Source organism: Vidua chalybeata, chromosome 8, assembly GCF_026979565.1.
Source record: "Vidua chalybeata isolate OUT-0048 chromosome 8, bVidCha1 merged haplotype, whole genome shotgun sequence".
Lineage (NCBI taxonomy): Eukaryota > Metazoa > Chordata > Aves > Passeriformes > Viduidae > Vidua > Vidua chalybeata.
The window spans coordinates 26353083-26376437 of NC_071537.1; the positions used below are offsets into that span (position 1 = coordinate 26353083).

At 40.7% G+C, this 23355-nt stretch overlaps 1 protein-coding gene across 1 annotated transcript; it reads left to right on the forward strand.

The window, feature by feature from the left end:
* Nucleotides 1-11871: 11871 nt before the first annotated feature.
* Nucleotides 11872-22126, forward strand: GHITM (growth hormone inducible transmembrane protein). The gene is made up of 9 exons (XM_053949103.1): nucleotides 11872-11977; nucleotides 13349-13508; nucleotides 15036-15135; nucleotides 15376-15487; nucleotides 16748-16889; nucleotides 17947-18055; nucleotides 19153-19341; nucleotides 19902-20073; nucleotides 20914-22126. Exons 2-9 carry the CDS (start codon nucleotides 13380-13382, stop codon nucleotides 20999-21001), a joined length of 1041 nt encoding a protein of 346 aa, XP_053805078.1. The 5' UTR covers nucleotides 11872-11977; nucleotides 13349-13379; the 3' UTR covers nucleotides 21002-22126.
* Nucleotides 22127-23355: the final 1229 nt, after the last annotated feature.

Below are 23355 nucleotides of genomic sequence, written 5' to 3' on the forward strand. Positions count from 1 at the left end.
AAAAACACAGCTGCCTTTTATATTCAGAAAAGTTCTATCCACTTCAAGTATAAAGTCATAGCACACAGGACAGGAGAATAAGAGGTTCTGTCCTTGGGCCTCATCTTAAATGCAAAATTCTATACTGAGTTGAAAGAATTTCAGAAAACAGCAAATACAGCCAGAAAATACCACAATATCTGAGGACAAAATTCTGAAATTAAAAGTGTTTTTTGCAAACATAGATTTGCATGGGTCCTGCATGAGCAGGTCCTTAATACCATTAAGAACTCCTTTGAAAAACCACTGCAGTTTTCAATATTTATGATTTATCATGGATGAAAGGTGTTTCTCTCCACAGGACAATTTCTCAACTTTTGGTAGCTCTTATGATCAGTGCTGAGCACTTTTCAGATTCCTTACCTGTGGTGTCTGCATGAAAACAAGCATAAACTTTTAATCAATCTTTTTTATATATAGAGTCTTCCTTTGTTAATGAGCAGAAAAGGCTAGAATGCTTTTCTCTTAATCTAGTAATTTCACTAATTCCAGCCTTCTTAGTGATCATAATACAAACCACAAAAAAAGTACTTTAAATTTCTTATGAGACAAAGAGAATACTGGTATTCATTAAGACACCAGGCTCTACCCATTCTGATGAAGGGTCATTAAAATGTGAGTGACTATGTTTGTAACCTTCTTGGCCAGTAGCACACAATTACTGCATGTGTATAAAAAGAAAAATAATGATCTGATGCTGTAGCATCACCAGAGATACGGATGCACACGGTGAGTCAAGATCCATTTTACAAGTTGTCATTGCTCTGTTTGGAGCTTGGATGTGCAGGGGTTTCTGACAGCCAGTGAGGAAAAGCAAGCACTGGTTCATAGCTGTGAATTGTGATAACTTACCTGGAGTTTCATCCACAGTGGAGCCTCACTCCAGTCCTCCACAGTGCCTCTGCTGTGGAGCTATTCTGCCACACTCAAAGACAGTGTGCAGGAAGCTCCCCAGCTATCACTACTTTTCATCCCACATTAGCACATGAAGGGTTGATAGTCCCAAAACTATACTCTTCCTCATCTTAGCACCAAAGCTATGCTCCAGCAGGTTCTAGCAAAGCCATGCACAGGGGACTGAGCTTTGAACCATAGCCAGCCACTCCTGCTGCTACATGGGATGGCCACTACATGGCCCCTGAACCACAGGAGCAATGCTTTTATAAAAATCCTATGTACGAAGATAGTAACAAAACTCATACCCTACATTCATATACTGGCATTGCTGTAGAGGCTTCTTCACGATTTTTTTTTTTTTAATAAGTTCTTTTGCAAAAGTACTTGATGCAAAAAGGTCATATTTTGTTGAAGAGGTATCATCTTGGAAAAGGAGATAGATGAGGGTACAGCCACATTCACACTTCTGAATGACTGGCTTGGCATCATGCTCAGTATTTGAAGTAAAGGTAAGAAGGAGGAATGGAGGGATATTTGGAATGATGGTGTTTATCTTCCCAAGTAACTGCTGGGTGTGAGGGAGCCCTGCCTCCCCAGGGATAGCTAATTACTTGCTTGCCCATGGGAAGTGTTACACTAATTCCATGGTTTTTCTTTCCTTGTTTGTGTGGCTTTTACTTTCCCTGTTAAATTGCCTGTTTCTCAATCCATGAGTTTTCCAGCTTTTACCCATTTGATTGTTTCCCAATCCTGCCATTGCAGAAGTGAGCGAGTGGCTGTTTGGGGCTTGGCTGCTTGCTGGGGTTAAACCAGACAAGGTCACTCCCTACCCAAAGAATAGCCCTGATTCAGCTAAAAATGTCACTCCCATAAAGAGGAAAATACCAGCTTTTCTCTGGGTCTTGGGATTTTGTTATTACTATTGATTTAATAATCACCTTTTCAGATACTGTGGTGACAAGGAAAAAAATTACAAAGGGAGTAGATAATAGGTAGTATCCAGTCCAGGATTTTATCAGATTTCTTTCATTCTGTTGTAGAGTGATGCAGCAAGACAATAGTACTGAATTCAGTGCAACCCACTGTAATAGGAGTTGTTACCCACTGTAATGGAGAGTCAGAGCCAGTAACCTTCCCATGGTAGCTCTAGTAAGTACTCCAGTGTTCAGTAAAAGAGGAAATCCCTCCTTCTCTTCTTCCTGGTATTTTGTATCTTTTAGCTATGAGCAAAAATGTAAAGGGCTTTGGTTGTCTTATTTTCCCAAAAGAAATGATTCTATAGAAAACATCCATTACTGCTTACTCTTTAACTAGATGTTATTCCCAAGTGCTGTGTAATCATTAAGTGAGCTTTAATTTGAGAAGTGTGCTGCTTTTAGCACATTTTCACTTATGTAGTAGTAAATTAACTATAACAGATTGTAACTGTTCTCCATCATTTAGCAATAACTAAATCTTCCCATAAATATCTTTAAAACTAAACCAAGGTATTTTTATGGCACTTGCTCACCACTTGTTCTTATTTCTCATCACAGCTTAAACAATATCCATTTCAAAGAAAAGATTATTTTTAATGCTGAGGTTCAAAATTTCAGTTCATTTGCTTTCTGGTTACTGGGAAGGAAACTGCACCACCTGAGGTATGTCTCACTTGGCCACCTCTGGTAGATGAGCAATGCTTTGATAACAGGGATGGAAACACTTCAGTGGCCTAAGTGAATTCGCTGGATCAATGAGGCATCTCTGCATTTCCACAGTGATTTCTTTCAGTGTCTCAGTTTCACACATTTGTATCACAGATTTTGCTTTGGTAGTAATCAGCAGCAAGTCTCTGAATGACGACAATGCTAAGGGCCAAATCCCAAAAACCCAGTAACCAAACAAGAGCCCGATATTTAGAGGAGCTCTCACCTTTTTATCTGCAGCTTTCTGAGTTTGGATGTTAAGTCAAGCCTCTATGCTCATGTCTAAAGGGGGAAAACTCCTTCTGAAAGACTGTCCTTATGTGACACTTCTTCTCTCTGTCCCTATACAGACAGGGAATGACCATGATTAATTAGAATAGCTACTAAAGTAATTTCTTGAGAACAATGATGATATTTAACTTCAATATTGTTTTCTCCAGGGCTTTGCCCTGATCCGTTAGGATTGTGCACTTCAAAGGGAAAAAAAATGGATCTGGCACTTACATTTATGCTAGGCTGACATTACTGGTTTGCTGCCAAAGAAGCATATCACAGAGGCACCAGCTGAGGGATCTCAGCCACTGAACCTTGGTGCTAGCCTTACAAGAAATCACTTCAATGGTGACATGGACTATCTCTGTCCTATTTGTCCTTAAAGTTACACAAATGCCATCCCAAGTTAAATTAAATCACAGCTTTCTCATATAGGTACATGACCCTTCAGAATCAAACTGATGCCATCAGCTTGTTTCACATTTCACAGCCTCAAGCAAAGTCTTAGAGGATGAAAATTTTGCTTATAAAAATCGTTCTCTATCCTTACTCTCTTATTGCCCCCTGCATATCACAGACCTCTTCACAGGACATTATCCTTTCTCTGGAGTTTTCTATATTGTGGCTTTAGGTTTTTTGGTAGTTTGATTTTTTTAAGGGCAAAAACAAACATGACATTAAAAATAACTGTTATTCTTCTGACCTCAGGAAAAAAAATGGGTATGCATTTTAAAATCTGCACTTGAAATCTGTTTAACCATAATGGCCTCTGTCACTCAGAAATGTTCTTCCTGTTCTTCTTTGACACCTCTTTCTGTCTCAATTCATGGGGATTTTGGTCTCTAGCAGAAACCAACAGAGAACAAAATAGTTAAAAGAGGCTAGTGGAACTTGAGTTGCACAGGGGTGTTACATTAATTATTTTTCCAGTGAGTCCATATGTTCTTTTAAATATACAGAGTAATGGCATTAGATGGGTAATAATCAGTGATTTCTCTCAGTAGTTTTAGCTGAATTGTGAAATAGAATTGTTCCCTGGAAGCTTATTTTCACTTGGCAAAAGGAAATACATTCATTAGTCATGCAACTGCAAAAGCAAAACAGAACAGGAATTCGTCCAGCATTTTCAACACTACCATTTTTTAACATGTAGAAACTTATCTTTTCCTTTATATGCATCATCAAAACAAAGTCTTTCTTTTGGAATTTGGGAATTTTTTTGAGGGAGGGTGTTTTGGAAGTGGCCCACTGTCACAAAAAAATTCAATAAATATTGCTGTATTTAGAACCTGGATTTCTGTCTAGGTGACTTGTATGTACAACAGTTATGTGTCCACTCTTCTTAAGGATTTTATTTTGTCAATCCATGTTATTTAGATATTTATTATTTCAGTTCTTATGCTGTTCTGAAAATTGAGAGAAATATTTGTAGAGCATGATATTTTTACAAATGTAAACATTTTTTCATTTGTAAACAGTACTCCTTAGAGCCTGTAGAGAAAAGCGTGTGTGAGCAAGTCGAACACAAGTTATTTTACTCCTGCATCTCCATACCATAACCTTGTTCTCAGTTCATGTGAGGCCTCTGTCTTGTCCCAGTGTATTAAACCACGTCAGCAGAGGTTTGATCTGTATTATGTTTATGTGGCTCGGCTTAAAGTTATAAAAGGGCAAGTTCTTTAGGACAAACTTCTCTCAGTAGTGGTGCTTGTCTTAGTATTTTGAGAGCATGTGTTTCCCTCTCAGTCTTTTCATTGACAGCCATATGTCAGGGAGTGCTGCTAGCAGATAGCCCAGATTCACTACAGGTGTCCTGGTGATAAGAGACTGTTATGACTCTGATTGTAAAAATATTTGAAAATTTCATCAGATGTGTAATATTAAAAGCATGCTGCATAAATTATGAAAAGAAAAATGGAAAGTAGCTGAGTTGTTTAACACTTTAAATAAAAGGACAAAAAATAGGTGGATCAAAGAAGCCGAAAAAGCAAGCTTGTTTGCTCTTTTTTCATCAGATGTTACCTGGATCCCAGGGGGTTTCATTATCCAGATGGAAAGTACAGGGCTTGTTTACCAGAGAGCCAAGGCTTACCCTGAAATGACAGCCTGGTCTGCAATCCCCTGGGATGGTGTGGGCAGAGCCATGGGCACAGCTGAGCTCACTGACGCCTCACCTTTGGCTGGGATCCTTGGAAACCCTGGTAGAACAAGCTCAAGACTTCACGGTTTCCTCAACCCTTCACTGAGAACAGGGCCTTTGACTGCAAACCCCTTTTGCCAGCCTTTGATTTCCTGTCTGCACCATGTGCCTGCTATCAGTTTACAAATAAAGAAAAATTAAAATTGGTTTATGAACTGTTATTATTATAACTGAGTTCTCCTATTAGCTAGGTCTAAATGCTTTTATATATTCCACACCTCTGTTGCCCTTTGAGATTTTTAACTGTTGTTTTCTTGTACATTAATAATTTCCTTGTATAATTGTTCCCAAGAGAATGAGCTGAAAGAATTATGAATTAATTTGCATCTTTTAATGTACTAATAAACTTTGCAAGTAGAAAATTTCACTCCATCCAGGTGGAAACCAATCACTTTAAATCAAAGCTTACTGAATTTCAAATTGGGTTTTTTTTTGAGGAGTTGGAGAAGAACAGTGCTCTGCATGTTAAAAGTAATTAGAAAGCACAAACAGCAATTTCAGACAAAGCCCTGGGTCATGTTTTTGCTGCAGCACAGAGTTCACAGGCACTTAGGAAAATGAGTATTTGTTGTATTTAAACAAAATGAATAGCAATTTCTTGGAGGTTGAGAGGCCTCAGGCTGTAGATGTAGATTTCACACTTTCATTGAAAAATATTTTTAAACTGATTTAGCGGTTTTTATTGTCTGATGTAAATAAATAATTCATGGTATAGCCTCTAAAACAGGGTTCAAGAAAAAGAAATGTCCTTTTATGTACAATTTATTCAAATAGAACTTTGAGTGAACAAAATGTTCTATCTCATGTATTCATTTATAGCCAAACAATGTCAGGTCCTTGTTCACCAAAGCACTCATCTTCATTTAACTCTGAGCACTTGAGAAACCAAAGCTCTTCTCCCGAGTAACTAAAGAAACAAGTTCTGAGCATCTACTCTGAGTTTAATACGTGGGAGTGTTCGTCACACAGTTACTGACAAGCTTAAGCTATTTACTGAACTGGTGATTTCACATCCAAGTTTATTTATCTTCATGTATGGTAGCCTTGGTAAATCTGGGAATAGAAATGCATTCTCTAGCCCCCATTCTCCAAATGAGACACAAAATATATAATTATATGTTATATGATTTATATATAATATATAAATAAATTTATAATGGAGAAGACAGGTTTTGATATCAAGCTTCTGATTTTGGAAGTTTATTTTAGTAGTTGATAAAGTTAAGCATTAATATTTGACAGAGCAAAAGCCATTTGTTTAAGTGGCTACAAACTGTAGAGGCCAGAATGAATCCCAGCTGGTTTGGGACACAAGGGACAGTGCAGAAGGGGGAAGGGACTGAGGGAGGACAGAGTGAAAGCAAGGATAAAACATGGCAGGTTTGGCAGCAGGCAGAAGAGTGATGGAACTGTGACAAAGGGGAGGCCAAGGGAACGTCACAAGAGGTGAGAAAAGGCCAGGTGGGCAGATGCTGGGAAAGGAGCAGGAGTAAGAGGAAATGGGGGTGCCAGGCCAAACAAGGGGTACTGCTAATAAGGCAGAGGGAGCTGTGTCTCTTTCCTGAGGGAGCAGATGCAGATTAGAGGCACAGCTTCATCAGGATTATTGATATGCCAATAGAGAATCAAACCTACAAAAAAAATGTTCAATACAACCTGGATGATGTTTCCTCTCAGAAAATAGAAAAACAACATAATTTCTAAAAACACGGCCTAGATATGAATGATCAAGAAACTGAATGCAGGAATTTTTCAGCAGACATGGATGTTTAGACTTTTTATCCCCCTTAGGGCTTTGAAGAACATAAGCTTCTTTATCAACATAGCCTGATATGATGTTCCTTTCTTTAGCATGCCCAAGAAGGAAAACATTGTACTGATTGAAGAAGCCGCCAACAGAACCCGTTTCTCCCACAAAGCTCCCAGGCACGCAGGTTTCCACACATTCTACCTGAAAGAGTTTTTCTGTTTTAAGTTTGAAGTTTGCAGAGTGCTTGCAAAGCAAACTTGTGTGTGCTTAGAGCATTGTTTGTCATGAAAAGTACTGACAATACCAGAACACCCTAGCAGTATGAAAACACACATTTTAAGCAGTTGCTGTTTTTATTATTCAAGATGTATTGTTTGATTTTTCAATCCAATGCAGAGACTGAAAAAAGATAGGTTTTTTCCCATTCTTACATGATTTTTTATACAAATGTATATATAAATAAAATTTTAAATGTCTGTGGTAATTAAAGGATACTTTTCCTGTGCTCAAAACAGCATTTTTACACACAAAAACATCCAGCTATCCTTTGAACAGCCCAGAAGACACTATTTGACACGAGAAGTATCTGCCATGATAGATTAATTTTATTTTAGCAACAGATAAAACATGTAAAATTCTTTATAGCAGACAACCTTTCTCCAATTCCAGACCAGAATTACTTTTGCTTAATGTCTATATATATGAAAGTCCTCAAAATACACAATCTGCAGTACAAATTTCAGTGCAATGCTTTTGAAAACAAGCAAGGTGAAAACCACACCAGAAAGGAGGGAAGACACCTCAGAGCCAGCACAGTTCAGTACCACTAAAATGAGGCTGCTGTCTACTTAAGATGTTTTGAGATCTAGCCAAATAATCCAAGACCCTGACAATTATCACACCTGTAGAAAATACAGACACTGCTTCACTCCTGGCACTAGATCTTGGTGCACAAATTCCTGCACGAAAGGACTTATTCTTGCATAGTAAAGTAATGCTCTATTTAATGGCATTTTTTTCTTGCCAGGATTTAAGAAAGTCATCAGTACTGTCTCCCCAGACTTTCCCTCCCCACTGCAGTGTTTAATGATAACAAAAGTAAGAACATGGTGCCTAATGAATATTCATTTGTCACATGAATACCAGCAACAGATTAAGTCCAAAAGTCCCCTGTAATCTCCTGGGAGAGATATGTGGAGTGCTGGAGTCAGCACAGCCAGAAAACCTTCAAAATATTTTTCTTCAGAGCTAATTTGAAAACTTCAATGGCAAAGTTTACCCTAAGGAGAAATGGTGCTAAGCACAGATTTATTTCTTTCCTGCTGATGAACACAGCCATGTGAATGACTGAGATGTTTTTTCTTGCAGGAGGGTGCCAGAGCTGCCAAGTTAAAAGCGTAAGCTTCAAAACTGGCATTATTTATTAGCACAATAATGGGCTTGTTGTGGCTCCCGTGGCTTTCCAGGATTGCAGAGGGCTAAATGTAAGTGTGCTTTTGCTGTCAATGCAGGCAGCTGGCAAGGCAGGGTGTGTGGTTGAAAATACACCCCTTGGTGTCTCCTGCAAGATGCCGGCACTACTTGGGATCCTCACTTTCAGGGCAAGGCAACACAATCTCTTCAGGAACTATTTCTCTCTGAAGCTTTATTTGTTGAAAACACATGATGTTTCTCTTACAGGACTGGGGGGGGGCAGAGACTGGACGAGTCTCTTTTGGGGACAGGCAGTCAGACCAGCTTTCCCCTTGGGCACTGCAGCTGGAGACCACCATCCCTTAAGCCCTGGCATCAGCCATTCATGGCAATGTCACTGCTGGGAACAAGCAGGGCTGGGAAGCAGGGGAAGAAGGGCTGTTCCTCACCTGGTTCCTGCCTGGAAGAGAGGCAGGGTTTGGAGCCTGACCTCACACTTCCCTCAGGATACTCAAGTCCCCTCATAATGGCATTTTCTGATCTTGCAGAATTTCTAGTTAGAAGTTAACCCTCTAATATCAATTTGACCTTCTCTAGAGAAATGTAAGATTTCCAACACATGCAAAAAATGTTGTTAAAAACATGGCCTATTGAAAAGAAAAACAAGTTTTCCTGTTTATACTTTTGATTACTGAGGAATTGGTCACCTATTTTCAAAAAACAGTATCTTCATGAGGTTTCTTTTTTATTACTGTTATTTTTGTTGCTTTGAAAATAACTTTTTTTACAACTATTTACTGTCTTCCAAATCCCTCTTATTGGTGCATATCCATCCTAAAAAAGCCAAAAGTGCTTCAGATCCTTCAGGAATCATCAATACTTTGTAGACTCATAGAATAGCTGAGGTTGGCAGGGACCTCTGGAGATGACCGAGGCCAACTCTCCTGCATAAGCAGGTTGCCTAGGACTATGTCCAGTCAGCTTTTGAAAATCTCCATAGAAGGATTCCACAATGCTCTGAGCAACCCATCCCACTGTTCACCACCCTTACAGTAAAAAAGAAAAAAAACTCTAAAAAATTCTTACGTTAAAAAAAAAAGTTTTATATTTCCGTTTATGTCCATTGCCCATTGTCCTGTCACCAGAAATCAGAGAAGAGTCTGGCTCTTTGCTCCTGCCATCAGCTATTTACACACACTGATAAAGTGCCCTAAGCGCTCTCTTCTGGCGGAGCAGCCCCACCCTCCTCAGCCTGTCCTTGGCAGCCAGTCGCCCCTGGGGACTCTCTCTAGTGTGCCTGCATCTTTCTGCTCTCCAGCTGGACAGCCCCAGCCTGTGCTGGTGGATGTGCCCCTGCCCAGGTGCAGGGCTTTCCACTCCCTTCTGCTGAGGTGCATGACATTCCTGTTCGCCCAGCTCTCCGGCCGGTCTTCCCCCTGGATGGCAGCACAACCACCGGCTGCAGCACCCACGCCTTGGAGTTCTGTGCCACTGCAAACCTGAGGGCACCTCTGTGCCACCAGCCAGGCTGCGAACAGAGGCGCTGAACAGCACCAGAGCAGGGGGTGGATGCCCGGAGCACTTGAACAGGGCCCCAGGGAGGAGCAGTGCTCTGGAGTTCAAAACCCAGCCTCCATGGGGGCATTTGGCTGCTGTCTCCCCGCCAGGCCTCTCTGTCCTGCTGTTATCCCTGCTCTTGTCGGCAGGAGCTCCAAGTCTCAAAGCACAGCTCGGCAGCATCACCGGGTGGCACAGGGACCGCAGTCCTGCCGCAGGGAGAGGTGCAGGGACACCCCCAGGCAGGATCCAAGCTGCTGCTTCCAACCGAGAAACCCCTCGGGATTCAGAGGCCGCTGCTGCCCCGCTCACACACGGATTTGGCCAGCTGGAGCATTTACAGGTGTTCACCATTGAGGAGGAAATGATATCTCTTAGCAGGCAAATTTCTGTGAGAAGGCTTCTACAGCTGGGTTTGCTGCACGGTGGGCCGTGGGTAGATTTGGGTTGCTTCTGACAAAATTATCTATTTAAGAAACAGTTTGGGGAAAAGCTGGGATGAGTATCTTATTTGAAAGTCTCAGGAGAGTTCTTTACATGATTATATGTTGTAGTAAAAGAGGTTTGATTCCTTGCATAAATTATTACTATTAATAACTTAATTATAAATTTAAATATTAATTATTATAATGAATCCTTTAGTACCTAACAATTATAGAGTGTTACAAACTCTGAAATAAGCACTACAAGTCTCTAAATAAACAATGCACTCATGGTCTGAAACTGACTTTATTTTTCTTGTGTTGTAGGAGACCTCACTACAACAGACACCAAAGCTCTGGGTTTTCACTTACTCCAACAGAAAGCAAACAAGTGTCAAAGTAAGAATCACATCTCAAACACCAGTAGGTCTGGCCTCTTCTGATAGAATTTCTAATTATCTGTCATGTATTCTTCTGCTTCATTCTTCTAAATTCCAATTCTTCCTCACGATCTTACATGCTGGTGCACTTTCAGATTTCCTCCGTATCTGATCTCTCCTATCTTGACTTTCATTTTGTGAACTAGCAGGTCACTGTATTGCCTTCCTCACAGTTTAAACAAGGAGGCTCTGAGATACAGAAAGGATAATCTCACAATTCTCAAAAGCCTATCTGTAACTTGCATTCTGTTTCTGGACTTAATTCTATATTCAAGGCATCTTTTTTTATTATACTTGTCTTTGATCCTGCTCAAGACCATTCACAGTCTGTTTTACTTGGCAGGGAAGAACCATAGCCATATGTAGTGTTAAGGTTGAAAGAAATGACACAGCTGTGGTTGGAGTGGAGCTAGAAAGGGGCTCCCAAAGCAAAACTTTATATCAATTTGAGGGTTTGATAGTCCGGGGAAGTGCTACTCTGTCCTTCCTAAGGCTTAGTTTAGGATTAGAGTTAAACCTGGAAAAAAATTCAGAGCTCCATTTGGAGTGAGGCTGAAGGAAGCTGCCACTAGAGAAATGGTTCAGCCCAAAATGGGATGTTTAGCCCGGGAAGGGCTGTGGAGCGCCCCTGCAACGCCGGGCTTAGAGCCGGCAGTGTCCACTTTTGTAATTTACGTACACAACCCTGCTTTTTGTGCTCATCCGGCACGCGAGCACCAGCCTTAAAGCATGTACTGTGCCCACAAGGCAGAGAGACGTAACTCCAAAGAGGTTACACAAGGGGGGTGCTGTGCTGTAAGGGGAGGAAACGCAAAGCTCCTGAGCTGTCTGACACGCTGGGAAGGACGAGACCGAAATGCACAGGCGGCAGAGGCCGTGAGCTGTGTGCAGGCACGGGCAGCGTAACGCTGCACTCCCGGAACACTCAGCGCTGCCATGGCACCGCTCCGTTGCCGCATGGGCCCCTCACGAAGCCGCGGCCATTCCCGCTGCCCCGGGCGGGCACGCCCCGGCCCTGCGCCTGCGCCGAGCGCGCCCCCTGCCGGCGCGCCGCCCGCGCGCTTCCAGAACCATCGCCGCCCCGGCCAAAGATGGCGGCCGCGCGCGCGTCACAGCCCCGCCGGCCAATGGCGTCCGCGGGCCCCGGGTCACGTGGCGGGAGCGAGCCAGTCGCGAGGGGTGCGCGGGGCTGCTGGCGTCACTTCCGCTGCCGGGGGGGAGGGCCGGGCCCGGTGCGGCGGCGGAGCGGGGCCGAGCGCGCAGGAGGCGGCGGGGACCGCGCCGGGCCGGGGCCGGGGCAGGTGCGGGGCCGGGCCGGGGCTGGGGCGGGGGCCGACAGCGGGAGAGGGCCCGACCCGGCCCGGGCTGAGTCGGGCGCCGCCCTGCCGGGGCTGGGAGGGGTTTGTGCGCGCTGTGGTGCGGCAGTGACTCCCCAGCGTTACGTTACGCTACTGCCAGTTAATGTGTGGGGATTTTAGCTCTCGGCTCTCCGCCCTCCTGCTCTTGATAGAACACTTGAAGTTACCTTGCTCTAAATGGCAGTTTCCAAAAAGGAAAGTTAAAATCTCCGAGTTACAGCTCCCTTGAGTTAGTTAGTTAACCTGGCAGTTCCTGCAGGCCGTGGTGTCCCCGCGGGAGGGCTGCGTTTGCTGGCACAGTCATGAAGTGCTTCCCGTTACAAAAGCAGCATTTCAGAACTGCGCCGCAGAGCACAGTGACTTTCTAGCAGCAGGATTGTTCTATTCTCTGTCACTCCTGTGTGATTAATGCGAGCTGTCCAATGCTGTGCGTCCTCGTTCCTCACCCGCGTTCAAACCTGCCTTTCTTTAGAATTCTCTTAGCTTATGTTGGTCGCTGAGCACATAAGGTATGACCGGGCATGTGAAAAAAGGCACTGGTAGTTGGGGTGTTCCGTGATAGCAGAGGTTGTGTAATTGTAATTAAAGGACATTAAAGTGACTCCAAGGCCTTGGAGTTTTTTGTATGATGTGCACCATTTGTGGCAGTGAGCTGGCAGTTTTCATGCTGCCAGTGCAACACACAGACCGGTTCTGCTGCTGCTGTGGATTTACCCGTGAGGGGTGTCACTGTTTTCTGATCAGAATTGCTTTGGCTGATCTGAACCAGTGTTCTGGGCTGTGACCTTGACTGAATGCTGTGCCCACTGAGGTAACTGATTCTTTAAAGGCCAGCTTAAAATCTCTTTCTGCTGTCCTCCATCATACATAATGTGCTGTTTGCTCATTTGGGTTTATACTTACATGGAGTTTTAAGTAAATTTGGAGAACAGAGTAGTCATGCAGTGTTGTGTCTCAAAACAAAGGTTAGTTGCCAAAGTAACTCAAACATAAATACATTAAGGGTCTTGATTTAATTTATGCATGTGGAAAGTGGAATGTGCTCCTGTTCTTGAGTAAGTTTTGAGAGAGGAGTCTCTGCTGGAACTGAGAGACAAATACAGGTAAAGCAAAGTTAAACTGTGTCTTTAAGAAGGTTTTATCTCCTATTACAGTACTTCAGTGATAATATTGTTTTTACTACGAATTTTCAGGTTTTTTTACAGGTTGGTTGGTTTTTACTATTTCTGTTGTAGTTGAGAGTAAGTAGTAAGTGTACCTTGTCTGAAAACCATGTAACAAAACAGCAAAATACATTTTCTTGTGCATTTGCAGGAATACAGTGTGTTAAGTTTTCTCAGCAACCATGCTGGCTGCCAGGCTGGTGTGCCTGAGGGCATTGTCATGCCAGACCATCCGCCCCACCATCACTCAGGCTTCCCCAGCCTTGAGGAGCTCCAGCATAAAAGCATACAGGCTGTGGCAGCCTAGCCAGGTAAGGTAATTCTCTTTCTGATGGCCCTGACTGCACATATTTTAAAGGGTTGAGTGTATTGCTAAAGGAATCACTTTTCATGGAGTACCTGATGTGAATGAGCTTGAGCCTTCTGCTTGTTTGAGGTACCTGCTCTAATTTACGGAAGGAAGAATGTTCTTCAGTCAAAACACAGGGGTTTTGGAGCAGATGTAGTGAAATGTTCTGTTTCAATGACTGACTTGGGTCTTGAAATTAATGGGTGAAAGAGGATAGTTGTGGATGGACAGGCCTTACTAGGTAAGGTGAGAGGAACAGAAATTCTTGTCCTGTCTCTCTGTTCCCAAGTTAGAGTCTTAAATATACCATTAAAGTAAACATTTTTTTTTCAATTATTTTAGTCCCTATATGTGTTTGGAGCTGTAGTGTAGGTTAGAGCAATTTCTGAGCTATGGCAGGACAGTCACAGATCTAAGCAGCATTTTTAAAAACCATAGTGTCATTATCCTGAGACATTGTTTATCCTTCATTGAGAGAGGATGTCACAGACCTGCAGCTCACAACTGTTAGGGGCTGTTGTTGCTCTTCTGCCATCTTGATGAAAGTGCTAGCGGCAGATTCTTCATTTCTTTTGTGTTTTCCTCTTAAGCATTCTGTTTGTAGGTGCATGGTGGGCTTTTTTGTGTGTGTGAGTTTTCTAGCATTGGGCTGGATTTCATTAGCTGCCAAGCACAGCCAGACTGAAGGGCTCTGGTAAACCCTTTGAATTGTAGTGCTCTAATGGCTCATGAGTAATGTTTGTAGGTTTTGTATTTTAGTGTTGAAACAAACTCACAGCTTGATGTGAGTCCTTGACTGCTCAGATGCAATTTTAATTTAAAAATTCCTGTAAAAATGGTAAGAAAACATAAAGTTGTTTTTGAACTTAAATATGAGTGTATTCTTTGCTGCTCTTGCAACTTACCAAGACTTTGAGCAGCATACTATAATTACTTGGAGGTTGTTGACCTTAAAAATCTTGAGTTTCTAGGCCTTCATTCAAGGTTTGTTCTATAAATCAAGGTTAGACTTGAAAGCAAGAAATTTGTGCTGCTTTTCCAGCTTCAGTGTCTCTAAAATAGCAAAAAGTATTGTGGAAATTTTTTTTTTTTTACATTTAAGTGTTTGCACAAAGAGTGTTTTAGCGTAGAAAGCAAACAGCTTTTTTACAAAACAAAAAAGCAATTATGTTCTTACATTTAACAAAGAGGATTGTGGCAGTCTTTAGTACAGTGGGACTAAAGCAGGAAGAAATGCAGTCTGAAAAATCCAGCTGCTGGAATTCACTGCATTGGTTCTGTACTTCTAGATTAAGTGAATGTTTTTCACAAAGGTTCCTAAAGTTTAATGTTCAGTTGTTTTCCTTGGCACAGTTGCTTGGTATGTATGAAGGTAAGCACAGATAAATAAGAGATTAATTAACAATTTTAAGTGTAGCAAATAAGTTGGTAAGACTATCTTCTATTTTATTTTATTAAATATTTCTTATGTTATTTTTGAATTTAACAGAGTTATGCCACCAGAGCAAGAACGAGTGCAAGGCGTGGAAAACTTAGCCAGGAAGTGAAAGAAGCAGCATTTGAGCCATCTGCAGAAACTGCACTTAAAGGTAGAGGAGCTCTTCTTTAAATACAGAGTATCTTTCAGCCTGAACTAAAAACTTCCTTGGAGGAATATGTTTTTCACTACTGAAACTGTTAGTGAACTGACTCGAAATTAAGTGAAGCTTTTAGAAGGAGGGGTAAAGTGGAGCAGCTATTGCAGATACATCAAAATTCATGTGAGGATGTTGTTAACTATCCAAGAAAAAGCATTCATGAGAGTGTGTGTTTTTTATTTCTTCACACAGCTGATCGCCTGGGGAAATTCATTGTTGCTGGAGGCGCTGCTGTTGGCCTGGGAGCCCTCTGCTACTATGGAATGGGCATGTCCAGTGAGATCGGGGCTATCGAAAGGGCTGCGTAAGTGACATGCTTTACCTCTTCAGTGAAGCAGATCTCCTCTTTAGCTGCTGTCACCCAGTGTACACTCAGCTTAGGTTTTTCTAAGCTCTGAAGAATAAACCCCCAGCTGTGTCTCTGCCGGTTTTTAAAGCAAAATTAGAATTATTCAGTCTTAAATGGATAGTAGTAACCTGAATGGGTTTGTTTTGCTAAATCTAATGTGAAGAGTATGTAAACTTGTCTTATGAGGTGTGCTCCAGGTAAATTAGGAAGTGTGGTCTTCTGAAAAGCATTGCTAAGACCAGTTTTCTTGGTGTTCTTATGACACTGTTCATTAAACTTTAATTCAGCTGTTAACAAAGTCTTCATTAAACACAGTATTTTGGCATAAGCTTTGATCTAATAAATGTGTTCTTAAAACTTTGCTGAATTGCTTGTTGGTCAAAAAAAAGCCCTGGCTAATGGCAAAACTCTATAGTTAGACTTGAAAGATGGGTAGTAATAAGCATGGGCTTGGGAGAAATGTGTTGGGGACATTTTGCTTTATTTTGCATTTGTAATTGGAAGTGGCAGTCTGCATTTATGATGAACGTGTGCCATTTTTGTCTATGAGAAGCTTGTCATAGATAGAGCTATGTCTTATTTTTTTTCTTCACAAGTCTTGAATAACAGGTCAAAAGAGTGAAGTGAGAAAAAATATATGCACTGTGTTCAAATTTAGTGTTAGCAGGGAAAGTTTTCTTTCTACAGTGTGAGCAAATGATACTGCAGAAACTCACGTATGTCTAGGTCTGTAGCTATTGTTAGAGCTCTCAAAATGACGTTTGTGTCCTGTGGTGTCAGATAACCATGTGCACTATGACTCAGCAATTTGTGAGCTGCTCAGCGGGCTGCTTAGTGCCAGTACACATTCTGTAGACCTTTTACCTGAAACCAATTTATTACATACACACACCATTCTTTTATTTTTTCTGTAGTTCAAAGCATCTGTTATTGTTTTCCATGCATGCTTCCTGCTTAGAATTGAATTGTAGTTAGCATTATTTGAATTTTCAGTGTTTCTACTGAGTTAACATTAGATTAAATCAGCAAGATTGACAAGTTCAGTCCCCATTGTAAAGTAAACTCATGGCAGAAGTTGCTAGACCACATCATTATAATGAAACCTCCCTTATATCCATGGCTATGAATGCACTTAACAGCTTGATTGTGTTTTTTAGCTGCTCTCTGTTCTGAACCTGGTACCTGCACAGCTCTGTATGACTGCTTATTTTTCAGTATTTGGCCACAGTATGTGAAGGACAGAATTCAGTCTACGTACATGTACTTTGCGGGCAGCATTGGCATGACAGCTCTGTCTGCTGCAGCAGTGAGCAGATCTCCTGCACTCATGAACCTCATGACAAAGGGCTCCTGGCTGGTAAGCTTTGTTATAAAAAACAAAAGTATTTGCTGAGGAACACCACCAAAGATGGTTGATATTAAAAAATATGAGAAATGTAACTACTTGGTGGAAAGTAAGGCAAAACTTGACCTACATTAGTGTTCTTGCCCATAAAGACTGTCCAGGTATCCTGATGATATTTTTTGATGTAAGATTTGGTGATTCTAGTCACATTATGACATGTATTTTCTATACTGTTTTGATGGTTTGTCAAAGATAAACTACATGAGCAAAAACTGCTATGCTAGCCTTACCAGCTGTATATGTGCAAATAAGAACCTCTCAGAAATAGCTACCTAAAGGTAATGGCACAGTTTATTTTGCTGTCTGTAAATAGAAATTGAGGTGATCCCTGTGCATTCTTACTCTGCCCTGTGCTCTGCCATGCAGCACTTTTAAAGCTGTCTCTGTTTGCCAGGGCTGAAACAATACTGATAGGCTTAGTATGTATTCAGTGTATTAAGTGGAGCGAAACAGTAACAATTAAATGACAACACCTACATAACTTAAGGAGATTAATTTGATAAAGCATCATTGGTGATAAAAGTTGAACATTTCTGACCAGTTTGGTAGATGTTGAATGATTCTGCTTGGAATCATGAGTAAGAAGAGCCACTGAGGTTAAAAAAACATTGGTAGCAAAAGCTGGTAAACTAGGTGTAGGTTTTGGGTGGAGAAATGTACAAGAAAAGAAGGCAGGCTAATACATTCCAGGTACCTTCATGAGAGTGAGGGGCAGAACCATGGATTTTCCTTTTCTTACTTTACACAGCCAAGAGAGTTGCCAACTTCATAATTAAATTTAGATTTCTAGAAAACTGGGTAAAAATAAATGAAAATTACTAAGATGTAAGCGAGCTAAGATCTGCAAAGATTTGACTGTAACCGTACAGGAGCAGAATCAATGAATACTCCCTCCAGTTGTGAATTAGGTTGCTGTTTTTAGAATCAGTGTTGACTATTAGACTAGGAGATTAGAATAGAGACCATATGTCTGTATGCTAACTTGAGCTCTGTAATGCTGTTTCTTCAGGCAATTGGTGCAACTTTTGCAGCCATGATTGGTGCTGGGATGTTGGTCAGGACCATATCCTATGAACATAATCCCATAGCTAAACATGCAGCGTGGATGATGCATTCAGGTATGATGCATTTTAGTGTTTGTTGTAGAGATGTCTGTGTTTCAGCGTGACTAGATGCTTACTTTAGCTTTAAAGTAAATTTTTATATACTGCTCTGGGGGAGTTGAGATTTTTCAGAGATCAGAAAAAACTCCTGAATGTCAGGGAAAGATGTCTTAAGTGTCCTTAACAGAACTCTAGTTTTTTTCATAGTCTTCTGAAAGTCATGCTCAAGTTAAACTTGAGGTATATATACTCCACACAGAAAATAGAATTAGATGGTTTCATGGCTGCTTTGGTTTTGTGAGTGCTTTCTAACACTACCACTTCTGTAAGTGCTCTTGTCTACACTAACCATTCTTCAGCTGTGCAGGATAGGAGGTATTTGAAACCTGACTAGAAAAAAAAGAGATTTTAGTATTAGTTTACTTTTGATTTGTACTCACAGCTAAAATACCTCATGGACACACATCTCAATTTCTCACTAATGATACCTACTTCAAATAACAATGGCTCTCATTTTTCAAAACTGTTCTGATAGAAATATTTTGTGGTTCAGAAAAGACATGTGGATGTTGGGCACTGGAATCATATTTGCCTCTCCAGAGCTAACATGTCTGCCAAGAAGAAATTATGTTCATTGTAGTGATTGTTATTAAGTGAAACAACCTAATGAGATATTAATGGGCTAGATACGCACTTCCTACAAGCCATTAGTAAAAAAAAATCTTACTTGCCTAACTAATTGTTGTATCAGAAATCCATCCTGCTTTTCAGTGTTGCATGCTCCTAATGCTATTATGTAGTTGATAAGTCCATGCTAAATATCTCTTCTTACCAGCTCTGTTATGAACCAATCAGTATGTTGACTTTTGTTAGTCATTTTTTTCCCGAAGATAAACTCCCTGAAGTATTCTAGTGCTAAATAAAAGTACATAATGGAATTTAAGGTTGCTGATTTATTGTGCTCCCTTCTAGATAAGAGCACAATCAAGTTCATTGGTGTTTTGATGTGCATGGATTAGTTTGAGCCATGCCATCTGGCTGGAGATGAAAATCAAGTGGGTTTGGCATGTGGTGTTCCAAGTCTTACCTGTGTTCTGTTTTGCTTTGCCTAGGTGTCATGGGTGCAGTGGTGGCTCCTCTGGCCTTCCTTGGTGGTCCTCTGCTGATCAGAGCTGCCTGGTACACTGCTGGAATTGTTGGGGGGCTTTCAACTGTGGCCATGTGTGCTCCGAGCGAAAAATTCCTCAACATGGGAGGACCACTCGGCATAGGCTTAGGCTTTGTTATTGCATCTTCAATTGGTAAGATACTGTTTCAGTACTGTCATATAAAGTAGATTATGAACTTAAGCTACTAAGGTGCAGCTCACAGTTGCAGGCTGGTGTGCCCAGTGAAGATTTGCCTTAAATATAGCCCTTGCAGCTCCAGCAGAAAATATTCTGTCACATCTGTTCTTGAAAAGTCACATGAAGTTATGGTTCTGGCAGATATTAGCCTGACAAACAGCCGATAGGGGTGCCTTATATTTTAGATACTGCCAGTGAGTAGGGAAGGCAGTAAATGTGATCTTAGTTCTTGATCCACTTGTTTTCCTTCATGTGTTTTAGTCATTGTGGTAGTCATAGGTACTTTCACCTGAAGAAAAATGCACAGTTCCTCAGGGTGTTCAAAATTAACAGATCAGGTTGTATATGGGACCTCTTCAGTGTGCATGCATAAAGCTCTTAGTATCAAACACACACCACAAACTGAGAATTGAACACGTACTGGAAAATGTGTGCTCCAGTGACTGGAGTTTGACCTAACTTGGAGTAGCAGATACACACAGTTACCTTTAACAGCCTTGTACATTCCTCTGCAGGATCCATGTTCTTGCCTCCCACCTCTGCTTTTGGCGCCGGCCTGTATTCGGTGGCGGTCTATGGTGGCCTGGTGCTCTTTGGCATGTTCCTGCTCTATGATACACAGCTGGTGGTCAAACGGGCTGAAGCTCTGCCCGTCTACGGAGTGGCTAAATACGACCCCATCAATGCGTAAGTGTTCTCTGTTACCACAGCTGATCTCTGTCTGGGTAAGAATTTGCTTCAAGTCTGAAGTATGCTTCAGAGTTTGAAGTATGCTTTGAAAATAGCCTTTTGTTCATTGTTCAAAAGTGTATTGCTGTTAAATGTGAAGAATCACAGGGTTTGAAAACAACAGTGAGAAAATAGCTACTGAAGTTAAAACTGAAGTCATTGTGAGAAACAGAATTGAGCATGTGATATCACATACTTCCAGCAATACATTCTAAAATGTATTTTTGTTTTCTAAAGTACTGCTGGCAGAATTTATACCTGCTTTCTGAAAATAACTGTCAGTATCAGTTGAGACAAAAAAGTTAATCTTCCCATAGTCATTTAATATTTCTTATTCTTTGTCACTAAATAAAAAAGCTGAAATGGTGTGATAGGGAAGGAAGGATTGACTCTTCAATAAAGACCAAGTTTGACTAACAAGTAACTTTCTTGTAAATGTCTGTCTGATGCTAGGTAAATTCTTACCTCCTTTGGTTCTGTTTCATTCTAATTAAAGTATAGTAATATCAGTCTTCTTGAAAATTTTTGGAGATAAACAGCTCAAAGTTCAATATAAAAGCTGAGGCTCCTATATGAGAGCAGTATACTGTCTGTTAGGATTTCTATAAATAGTTCTTGCTGGCAGAGGTGGTAGAACAAAACACAGATGTTCTTTGACATCCAAAGCACTGAGGGCAGTTATAGCTGGGTTTTGTAAAGATGGTTCATGCAGGCTCTTAAAATGAAGTATAATGGTGTGAAACAGCAAATAATTCTCTGTGTGTTCAACAGCAGTAACTGTGATTTCTTGTTTCCTAGATGCCTGGGTATCTACACTGATACACTGAACATCTTCATTCGGGTGGCCACCATGCTTGCAGGTGGTGGAGGTGGCAGGAAAAAGTAAACGGAGACTCACCTTTGCAACTGTCTGACAACCTACCCAATGCACATATTAAATAAACATTCATGATTAAAGCAGTAATGCTCCAAGTGAAAGTTTTAAAGCATTTCAGCATATTGGTTCAGTGCAATGTGATTCAGTCTTAGTTTTTTCTTCAAACACTTTCCAGCTCTGTGTTTAAAATAGTCTGAACTGCTTCTTCTAATTGTACATTATTTTGGAAAGTAAATTATTTTTAATATATGAATAAAATAGTCCTACCTGCTTTTTAAGGGGTTTGATGGCAGTTCAACTCTTCCTTTTTTTTTTTTTTTAGCTATTGTTGCATAGTAAAGGAAGTAATTTTTGAACTGGTATCCCATAGGCAGATAGGGATACAAGCTACTTCATGAGATGCTGCTTAGTTGCATCAATTTTCTGTTAAGTTTCATAAATTTTATTTTAGTGACATCTTCTGAAGAACTGAATAAGTTGTATATGGCCCTAAATGCAATCATGACTTTGACCTGGGCAGAAATTTCAGAAAACTTGAAGCAGGATTTGACAGGTTAGATGACCAAAAAGTGTAAAGGAGACAAGATAAGGGAACTATGCAGCATTTGTCCCATATGAACTTCAGTCTCCTTCTGGAGTACACATGAGAATTCCTTGCTTTAATGTTGACTGGCTATAATAGCTAGCTTATTTTGATACTAGATTTATAAAACTGTTGAATGGCAGTATAGCTCTGTCTTTCTTCTGGTGGCTAAATTCCTGTACTGCAGATGAAGGTCTGTCCAGAAGAGCTCCTAGTGATCATCTCTTGGAAGCTTGTGCAATTGGCACAGAAACTGGGAATTCAGGATGGCATGCTGTAAACCCCAGGATTATAAACTTGCCATACTGTTGTGTGCTTTAGTCTGTTTAACTCTTCTCCAAATTGATATGTTAAATGTGGTCTAAAAATGAAATTGATTTAGCACTAAGAAATTTATACTTTCCAGACTCTATTTCTATATGTTTGAATAAAAGGGGAGTTCTTGGGCCATGAAAATTTTGACCTAATATCAGCAGCTCATATTTTCAGTTTCTGGCAAATATGTTATGTTTATGTATTGACCTATGAACAATAAAATTTTGGCCTCACAAGTTGACTACTCTTACTTTTCCACATGTTAATAGAAATATCTTAGTACCTCTGCACTAACAGCTTGGTGAAGAGTACTATAAATATTTTTTTGGTTATGGTTACAGTTTCCTTTGTAAGAGAGTACATATTCCTCTGTAAAAAAATCTGCAAAGATGATTCTCAGTTTCACTGGCTAGCACCTTTTTGAGGGTGTTTCCCAGTTGGAAGATACTGGTTACTCTTAAAGTGGTTCTGTTGGTGTAACCTTTTGGCCACTTACTGCTTTTATGTCTATTACACACTGTAGTATTTTTTGACTCTTCAAACAGAGGGAAGAAAGAGTGGATTGTGAAGAACCTTGTTGCAGCTCCTTTGTGCCAAAGATTATAAGGCACAGTCTAGTTCCTGGCACTATTACAGCTGGAGAGACATCTGTAGTTCTGAGAAGGAAGAAATCTTTGGATCATGTCAGTTGTAAGTAGCCTTTTCAGAGAGTTTCATCTTTTTAAGCAATTTGATATCCTTAATTTCTTATTTTACTATAGCCAAAAACAGCACTGTGCTTCTTCTCAAAATCTGAAATGTGCAGGGAGCTGTCTTAAAACTGACATTTGTGCTTGTTACAAAAGAAAACTCAGGCAAAAGACCTTTTGTCTAGATTCTGAGGCTGAAGTTTTAGAGCTTGACTATAACCCAAGGGAGGGATTCCAGACTGTTTGGAATAGTTAGGTGTAGAAACCAACACACTGCTTATGGGAGGTGTTTGCATGGAAAGTTGAGACCAAGAGGAAATGTAATAACCTTTTCAGATACAGTGCCTGAAGAAACCCGAGTATCACTTGTGCTCAGTCTTGTGGAAAGCTGTGACTTGGCTTCTGTGGATGACATTACAGCACTAGCAGTATTTTCCTCGTGTTTGTCTCCAAAAGAAGAAAAAAAAATTGAGTTCCTTTACATGTGAAGTCTTAAGTCAAAAAGTAAGATGTATCTTAATTAAGACAGCTCTGATTTGATGGGAGATGGTAATCTAAAGCCAGCACAACCATCAGTGACTCCTGACACACCTACTTACGGTGGTGAAATTCTGTGGGATTTTTTGCAGATCCAGGCATGACTCATCAATACGTAAATTGAATTGGCCTAAAAATTCCCCACCTTCTACGGTAATGCCTTATTATGTGTGCCAGAGGACATTAAAGACATAAATATGGTGTTTAGCCCACAATTTAATTAAATTCTGATCTTTGCT